This window comes from Aotus nancymaae, unplaced genomic scaffold (assembly GCF_030222135.1).
Source record: "Aotus nancymaae isolate 86718 unplaced genomic scaffold, 86718_ANA_hifiasm-v0.15.2.pri h1tg000051l, whole genome shotgun sequence".
Taxonomy (NCBI): Eukaryota; Metazoa; Chordata; class Mammalia; order Primates; family Aotidae; genus Aotus; species Aotus nancymaae.
Window position 1 is genome coordinate 2,390,285 of NW_026988465.1, and position 9,293 is coordinate 2,399,577.

The following is a 9,293-nucleotide window of genomic DNA, read 5'->3' on the forward strand; positions in this document are numbered from 1 at the left end:
TAGAATCCAGGACAAGGTTAAAATTAATTTCATATCTACACGTATTTTTTTAAAGAAAAACTAACGTTAGCTTTCTCCATTGAGCCATGTGAGGTAACTATAGCCAGCCTCTCTCAAGGCAGCCTTCAGAGAGGCCGGCTATAGTTACCTCACGTGGTAATCTTGGACACATTCAAGCCCTGGATAGTCTGTCTTTTCATATCCAAGCAATACAGTGCAGCCTCTAAGGTACACTCTGGCAGAAACAGTCACTGCCATTAGAATCTTTTCTCTGTATATTAAAAACAAGTCACCATTGGCTTCCCAGATAAAGAAAATGTTTGGTAGGAGTTCTATGCCTGGTTCAAATCCTTAAAATTATAAGTTGCCTAACTTTGCATATGCAGATTTTCCTGGATTGTTTTGTGTGTTAAAAGAGCTCACGCGTGGGAAGGGCTGGTGTTAGGGGGAGGAGGGCAGGTGGAGGAGAGGAAGTTGTACCAGTAACTTTTTAAATGAATGACAAAAAGACCTTTTCTATCTTAGATTTCTTTATTGAGTCCCTGTGATTCTATAGTAGATTGTAAGAGGAGCCTTTTTTGCATTCCTTTTTAAGAAAAAAGTCAGCCCCATGTATTACTTTCCCACTGCCCAGCTGACGCCACTTTGCACAGGGTCTGTTCCTAGTGCTGCGTTTTTCCCGTGGGGCTGTTGTTTGCAAATGCCTCTCTTTAGTGTGGATTTTAAGGGATGGATCTTCCCCACTGGCCTCCCGCCCCACTTCATATTACATCCACTCTTCTTCTTTGCAGGCAAATGAGATGCTGCTGAGTGGGCGGAAGCTGACGGCGCAGGAGGCGTGTGGCAAGGGCCTGGTCTCCCAGGTGTTTTGGCCCGGGACGTTCACTCAGGAAGTGATGGTTCGCATTAAGGAGCTTGCCTCGTGCAACCCAGTTGTACGTCTAATTGTTTCTGTTACACGTTTCTTTTTAAAAAATAGAACCTTTTCCCCCAGAGAACTCACAAATTTGCCATTATTCGTAGGTCCTTCACGTTTGTCCTCAGCAGAGCACCTTCCCTTGAAGTCCCGCCAGAAGCTAGTGCTGCCACTACTGCCCCTATGCTCGCCTTGCCTTCCCTTTGCAAATACTCAGGAAGCACAGAAATGGACTTCAGTCTGAAATGTTAGCAAGTCAGCAAATGTCCTGTGAAAGTCGACAACAGCCAACATGGATACAATTCCTTACTGTTTCCAAGACCGCTCAGTCACATCATTAGCTTCTCCCCACTTTCTCCGCAGTGGGCCTAAGGTGGTGGTGGTGGTGGTGGTTTGTAAGATGGAGTCTCACTCTGTCGCCCAGGTTTGAGCACAGTGGGGTGTGATCTTGGCTCACTGTAGCCTCAACTTCCTGGGTTCAAGTGATGCCTGTGCTTCAGTCTCCCAAGTAGCTGGGACTGCAGACACGTGCCACCACGCCTGGGCTATTTTTGTATTTTTAGTAGAGACAGCCTTACCATGTTGGCCAGTCTGGTCTTGAACTCCTAACCTCAAGTTGATCTGCCTGACTTGGCCTCCTCAAGTGCTAGGATTATAGGTGTGAGCCTCTTTGTTTGACCTCCTAAGTTTTTGTTGAGTAAATATGCTGAATAAGCCAGGCATGGTGGCTCATGCCTATAATCCCAGCACTTTGGGAGGCCAAGGCAGGTGGATCACTTTAGGTCAGGAGTTTGAGACCAGCCTGGCCAATATGGTGAGACCCCATGTCTACTAAAAATACAAAAATTAGCTGGGTTTGGTGGCACACACTTGTAATCCCAGCTACTCAGGAGGAGAATCGCGTGAACCCAGGAGGTGGAGGTTGCAATGAGCCAAGATTGCACCACCGTTCTCCAGCCTGTACAACAGAGTAAGACCCTCTCAAAAAAAAAAAAAAAAAAAAAAAAAAATTACACAAATAAAATTTTTTAAAATGCAGAATAATAGTCTTCTAACGAAATTTCATTTGGCAAATTATAGGATGTGAAATCTTTAATATTAACTGACACAACTCTCATCTGAACTGTCTTAGGCAAACAAGCAACCCTCATTTTGAAAATTACATTTTGTTTAGAAAATCCCCTCAGCAGGCACCCTCAGAGCTTTCACTGGGCATCAGCAGCGCAGATGTCCAGTTCGGGGGTCCACGCCAGCATGCGGCAGTGGCACGAGGCCGAGGCTGGGTCAGGGCTGGGTGCCAACAGCCCAGCTCTCCTTTGAAATAGCTTAACAGCCGTTTTGAAGTTAAGAATGTACCCAGTGTCTGTGTAGTGGGGAATGCGCTTTATACGTATATTAGGCCCGACACATATTGTGAGAAAATGTCTGGTAACCCTTTTAACAGGTGATTGCTGGAATTGGATGATTGCCTCCACCTGTGGAGGCACGAGGGACCCGTGTCTGCCAGCATGCACCCTGCTCACTAGCTGCTTGTTTTCCGGTGCAGGTGCTGGAGGAGTCCAAAGCCCTTGTGCGCTGCAACATGAGGCTGGAGCTGGAGCAGGCCAACGAGAGGGAGTGTGAGGTGCTGAAGAAAATCTGGGGTTCGGCGCAAGGGATGGACTCCATGTTAAAGTACTTGCAGAGGAAGATTGATGAGTTCTGAGTGTCGGGTTGCCCACCAGTGACACCAGGATCCGGCTGAGCAGAAAAACACCACTGGCTCCAGTTGCCCTGATCCATCCTCACAGCCGGAAACAAGCTCACTCGTAGCTCACGCTTGGAAGCAGGACTGGGAACATCCACGCTATTTATTATCGGGGAGTTTTAAAGTACTGTAACTTTAAAATAAATAACTACAAAGCTTCTTTATCCAAACGTCATGATTTTATACTTATACACGCAAGTGTAAAAGTATAAAGGTGAGCACTAGACTGCTCTTAGAAGCTCTCATTTGTGTTTTCTTTGGCTAGTACTGTATAAAAAGCAGAATTGTGTTTCATTGGTTTGGGATGACAGAAAAGTCTGGAATGATGTTGGTTTTCCTCATTTCTTCCTTTTGGAACACAAAATCTAAAGGGGTATCAGCCAGCCTCACCTCCCCTGCCCCACATAGAGAGACAGAGTGATCTGAAGCACTGGCTTTTTTTTCCAAGAAGGTACAGATACCTCAGATTTGGGAAACTCTAAATCAAAAGACGTAGCCTCTAGGATAAATACTTCTGATGAAAAATCCACCAAGGAGCAGACCCCCAAACCAGACATATGCTTAGGATTCATGCTGAGATACCAGTTGGTTTCCCCATCTTTTTAAAATACGTCCAGTTCTTACCCAGTTAACATGAAGAAACCACTGTCTCTGAAGAAAGCTTGTTTTGCAGTATTAGTGAATCACTGAATAGCTTAAGTATGACTATCTAAGTTATAAGTTAGTCTTTAGTGGGTTTTAAATAGTTTTTCTGACCCTTTTGAAAAATAACTACATAAGTGCTTCTTGTTGCTGGGTGAGAAATACTACTTTATAGACAGTTCTGGTTTTCTATTCGCAGATATGATTGATGTATTACACCAAAATAAAGTATTTTTATGTTTATAAAGTGTAATTTTTAGATTCACTTAGAATATATTTAATAAGTTAAAATTATTTTGGCACACTATTAAATGCAAAAACTCCTTTCGAAACAAAAAAGAACTACCTTATATTCAACATTTAATGTTCTTGATCTCTGCTTTGATGTCTATACAATATACTGAGTTCAGTATGGTGTCCAAGAGTGCCCTGTGTGGATAGACAGGTGCATTCCTTCAGGAGTGGGTGCTGATTCCAGACTGCAGAAGCCTATTATTAGTTAGGCTTCTGAGCTTGCAATCATATTGAATGTATGAAGAGCGAAATAAAATCAAATCCTTATTTTTGTACAGTTTTGAAGTTTATACTTAGAACTGACCACCTCCCCAGCCACGTGGAGAGCTGTACAGTGTGTAAATCTGCCTTTATCCTGGATTGATTGGTACAGTATTTTTGCATCTGTGGGACCTACCTTTTCGTTCAGTAGTTTGAACTATATATAAACTGTACAATCTGTAAAGTTTTTATAGATTAAATATTCAGCTGTGAAAACTGGTTAAATAAAACTAATATTTCTTAACACAGTTGAAATGTTTCTCTGATTCTTCACTTGTGAGATTTCTTTTCTCATGGGGTGTGTTCTCTCTTTTTTCTTTCTGTGAAATATACATACGTGTGTAAAGCATCTGTACAGTTTGATGGAATGAACACCTCTGTGACTATCACCTAGGTAGGACCTAGAATATGACAAGTATCCTCCCTGGTCACCTTCACCTAAGTGACCATTTCCTGAATTTGTGTCAGTCGTCTACGTCTCCTTCAAAGAACTTATTCCTAAAATAAATTACTTTTAGTTCTACATGTTTTTAACCTTTATATCATATCACAATAAGCTTCTGTGACTGACTGACTTCATTCAGTGTTATATTTTCTCTTACGTAGAGTTGTAGCTTACCCCTCCTCTACCCAAACCTGTAATGTGGCTGTTTTCACTCTTGTACAGACAAGGAACCTGAAGAATTAAGCATTTGCCCAAGGTCACGTAAGTAACTTGGTCAGGAGCAGCACCAAGCTTTTGTCCGAGGTTGATGCGGCAAAGCATATATTCTGGCAACGACCCCAAGATGCCAATGTTGTAGAATTTACAAATAGAGAACTAACTCAGTAAAATCTCTCGAAGTTGTCTGTTTCCATCATCCGAGACTTTGCATCCTCTGGGTCTTGTGAGCCACCTCCCGTTTTTCTGAAGCAAACCTTCCGCTTTTCAGCTTCTTGCACAAGAACTCAGCCCAACTAGAAGTAGCACTGGCGACAACAGTGAAATTCTTGTTTTGTGCCTGGTGTGGGTGAGCAGGAAAAGAAATGTGACTGCTCAGATTGGTGAAAGTCTCGGTCCAACTTTAGAGGAGAATTTAAAAAATATGAAATATTTTACATTTAAAAAAATACTTAAAAACCTGTCAAATATAAAAATCCTGGACCCAGCAACTGCATCTGTAACGATTCATCTTAAGGAATGAGTGGTTATAGGAAATACGACAATAAAGATAGGTATGCAATTAAGTTCATCTCAGGATTGTTCCTGATAGTGAAACATTGGAAATTGCATTCATGTTCATCAGTAGGGTTTTGGTTAAATAATTATGCAACACCATCACAGTGCACATCTATTGAAAAAGAATGTTGATGAAATCTTAGGTTTAAAAAACTGTAAGCTTCAAAAGACTTTAAAGGATATGCATGAAAAACATCATATATATCAAGTTCTCTTCCCTAGAGCTTCCCAGTTGCTGGGCCTAAGACTGCACAGCCCCTCGAAGCGAAATTCAGGAGCCTGTCACCTTTGAGAGCCAGAGACAGGCACAACACTCGGGTGGCCTTCCTTCCTCTACCATGAGGGTAACAGTGACGTTGGCACTTGTACTGCAGTGTAGACCAGGCTCACTTTGAAACACTTGATGTCCATCTGCTCATTCAGTTTTTTGAGATTACTTATTTACTCTAGGGTCCAGGCTAATCTTACCAGGGAATTCTGATGGTCTCCAAGCTTTCTGCATCTGGAAGAACTGGGCCAGCTCACCAAGCTCTCTCAATACTAACTAGCATTCAAAAATAAATACCTTCACTATTAGGCAACAGGGGAAAGGCTGACTATATCACAGGAAACCTCTCCCTCTTCCCTAGGGACCGTTCTGACAGCATCTCTGAAGAAGCAAATGAACGTCTGCTTTGGTGAAAATGACACTGAATGATTTCAACACTGGTTTAAAACTTACTTTTTTTAGCAGGATAAAGTACTAGCATTTCAAAATTTAAAACCTGTTTTATGATCTTAAGAGTCATAAGCACCTAAATGACTAACAGCTTAATTACAGGCATTAGTTAAGAATAAAAGCTAAGATCTAATGTGTTTAACAGTAATTCTTATTTTCTTAAATTTTATATGCTAAAACTGGGCAAATTATATACCTATGTATGTATATCACCTATATGAAACACGCTGCATAGGACAACTAGACAGAGGAACAACAAGGAAACAGAAGACTTGAACAACATTTTAAACCATCTAGACCTAACACACCTATACAACCTTCATCCAACAACAACAAAATACATATTCTTCTCAAGTGCACATGGGACATACTCCAGGATAGATCTTATGTTGGGCAATAAAGCAAGTCTTATAAATTTAAAATGATTAAAATCATACAAAGTATGTCCTCCAACCATAATGAAATGCAATGAGATATCAGTAACAATGTGGAGAATTCAAAGATACACGGAAATTAACATTCCTGAATAACAAATGGGTTGAAGAAGAAACCACAAGAGATATTAGAAAATACTTTGAGATGAATGAAGATGATGTAACAAAATTTATGTAACATATAATAAAACATCTATGTTGGAAAAGCAGAAAGATGCCAAATCAATAACCTAATCTTCTACCTTAAGAAACTAGAGGGCTGGGTGCAGTGGCTCATGCCTGTAATCCCAACACTTTGTGAGCCCAAGGCAGGCAGATCATGAGGTCAGGAGCTCAAGACCATCCTGGCCAACATGGTGAAACCCTGTCTCTACTATAATACAAAAAATTAACTGGGCATGGTGGTGGCTGTCTGAAGTCTCAGCTACTCAGGATGCTGAGGCAGGGAAATCACTTGAACCCGGGAGGCAGAGATTGCAGTGAGCCAAGATCATGCCAGTGCACTCCAGCCTGGTGACATAGGGAGACTCCATCTCAAAAAAAATAATAACTAGAAATAAAGAACAGCTAGCTAAACCTATAGCAAGTGGAAGGAAAGAAATGAAGTATAGAAAAACAGTAGAAAAAACTACAAAACCTAAACTCATTTATTTGAAAAGATGAACAAAATTGACAAATTCTAGTTAGACTAAGGCAATAAGAGAATATTCAAATCATGAAAATCAGAAATGAAAAGGGGACACTACTACCAACCTTACAGAAATAAAAAGAACTATAAGAGAATGCTATGACTAATTGTATGCCAACAAATTAGATTAGCTAAATGAAATGGACAATTCCTAGAAAGACACTATTGAAATTGACTCAATAAGAAAGAAAAAACTGAAATAGACAAAAAGATTGAATCTGCTGTCAAAAAACTTTCTACGAAGAAAAGCCAAACACTAGATGGCTTCACTTACAAATTCTGTCAAATGTTAAAAAAGGAATCAATCCCAAAGCTTCACAAACTCTTGCAAAAAATAAGAGGGAATGCTTCCTTACCTCTATAAGGCTGGTGTTGCCCTAATACCAAAACAGGACAAAGACATCACAAGAAAGCTATAGGCTATATAGACTATATATTTATGTTGACATTTCTTAATATATATGCATATATTTTCAATGAAATAATCTGACACCATATAAAGCTTGTATGTACACCATTACCAAGTGGGATTTATCCCAGGAATGCAAGGTTGGTTCAACATAAATCAACAAAAATGAATGAACATACTATACCATTGTTAATAAAAGATAAAACCATATATCTCAATTTAGGAATAGTGAGCAAATCTAACAGCCGTTACAATGAAAACACTCAATAAACTAGGAATAGAAGAATCCTCAACCTGATAAAAGGCAGTTATTAAAAAACCCACAGCTAATATTATACTTAATGGTGAGACTAAAAGCTTTTACGTTAAAATCAGGAATAAGACAAAAATGTTTGCTATAACCACTTCCATTCAACATTGTACTGAAAGTTCTAGCCAGAGCAATTAGACAAGAAACAGAAATAAAATGCACCCAGATTTGTTGAGGAAAAGGTAAAACTATTTGCAGATAGCATGATTTTATATATAGAAAATGCTAAAGAAGCCATAAAAAATTATTGAAACTAGTAAGTTCAGTAAGGTTGCAGGGTATAAGATCAATATACAAAAATTAGTTATATTTATAAACACTAACAATAAATCATTTGAAAATGAAATTAAGAATACAATTCCTTTTACAATCAATACAGTATAAAATGTTTAGGAATAACTTAACCAGAGAAGTGCAAGTTGGCCAGGTGCCGTGGCTCACACCTGTAATCCAGCACTTTGGAAAGCCAAGGAGGGCAGATCACCTTGAGGTCAGGAGTTTGAGACCAGCCTGGCCAACATGGAGAAACCCCATCTCTATTAAAAATTACAAAAAATAGCCAGGCATGGTGGCACATGCCTGTAATCCTGGCTATTCAGCAGGCTGAGGCAGAAGAATCACTTGAACCTGGGAGGCGGAGGTTGCAGTGAGCCAAGATCATGCCACTGCACTCCAGCTTGGGTGACAGAGCAAGATACCATCTCAAAAAAAAAAAAAAAAAAAAAAAAAAAAAAAAAAGTCTTGCACACTAAAAACTACAAAACATTGCTGGAAGAAATTAAAGAAGACAAATAAATGAAAATATACTTACAAATTGGAAGACAACGTTTTTAAGCTGGTAAAACTAAATTTACAGATTCATTGAAATCCCTATCAAGTTTCAATTGCCATTTTGGCAAAGTGGGCAAGCTGGTCTTAAAATTCATATGGAAATGGAAGAGGCCCAGAATAGCCTAAACAAACTTGAAAGTGAAGAGCAAAGACTACGAAGCTACAAGAAAATCATGATAATGTGGTAGTGGCATAAGGTTAGATGTAGAGATCAATGAAACAGAATTGAGAGTCCAGAAATAAACCCATATATCTATAGTCCACTGATTTTCAACAAGAGTGCCAAGACCATTCAATGGAGAAAGAATAGTCTTTTCCATAAATGATGCTGGAACAACTAGATGTCCACATGCAAAAGAGTGAAGTTGGATATTTATTTCATACCGTATGCAAAAATAAAGTGGATCAAAAACCTAAATGTAAACATAAAATTCTTAGAAGAAAACATAGGTGTACATCTTTATGATCTTGGATTAGGCAACAATTTATTAGATATGGCATATTTTAGCTCAAAATATTAATAGATACATTCAATAAAAATGGACTAAATTCTTGTGTGAAAGACAAATATTTTCAGGCTCTACTCAAAATATATTGACCTAGATATACATATATGCTGTTGGCAAAAAAAAAAAACCACACATCTGAAACTGAAAAGTTGAAAAAAAAAGGTAGAAAATATATACTATTCAAATGATAACCAAACAAAAAACTGGTGTAGCTATACTAATATTGAAATATCTATTAAAGCAAAAAGCATGCTTGGTCATAAAAAGACAACCCAATTTTTTAAATGGGCAAAGGATCTGAATAAACATTTCTCC

At 39.0% G+C, this 9,293-nt stretch overlaps 1 protein-coding gene across 5 annotated transcripts in view; it reads left to right on the forward strand.

Moving 5' to 3' along the window:
• The window catches only part of CDYL (chromodomain Y like), a 182,979-nt gene extending 178,870 nt beyond the window's left edge, over positions 1-4,109 (forward strand). For 2 of the 5 annotated variants that reach the window (XM_021672664.2, XM_064362948.1), the window contains exons 6-7: positions 792-935; positions 2,463-4,109. In XM_021672664.2, coding sequence (XP_021528339.2) covers positions 792-935; positions 2,463-2,621 — 303 coding nt within the window. In that variant the 3' untranslated portion in view covers positions 2,622-4,109. Of the gene's footprint in view, positions 1-791; positions 2,442-2,462 lie in introns of those variants that run through there. The other 3 variants (XM_064362949.1, XM_021672666.2, XM_064362947.1) reach the window with 3 other exon arrangements.
• Positions 4,110-9,293: the final 5,184 nt, after the last annotated feature.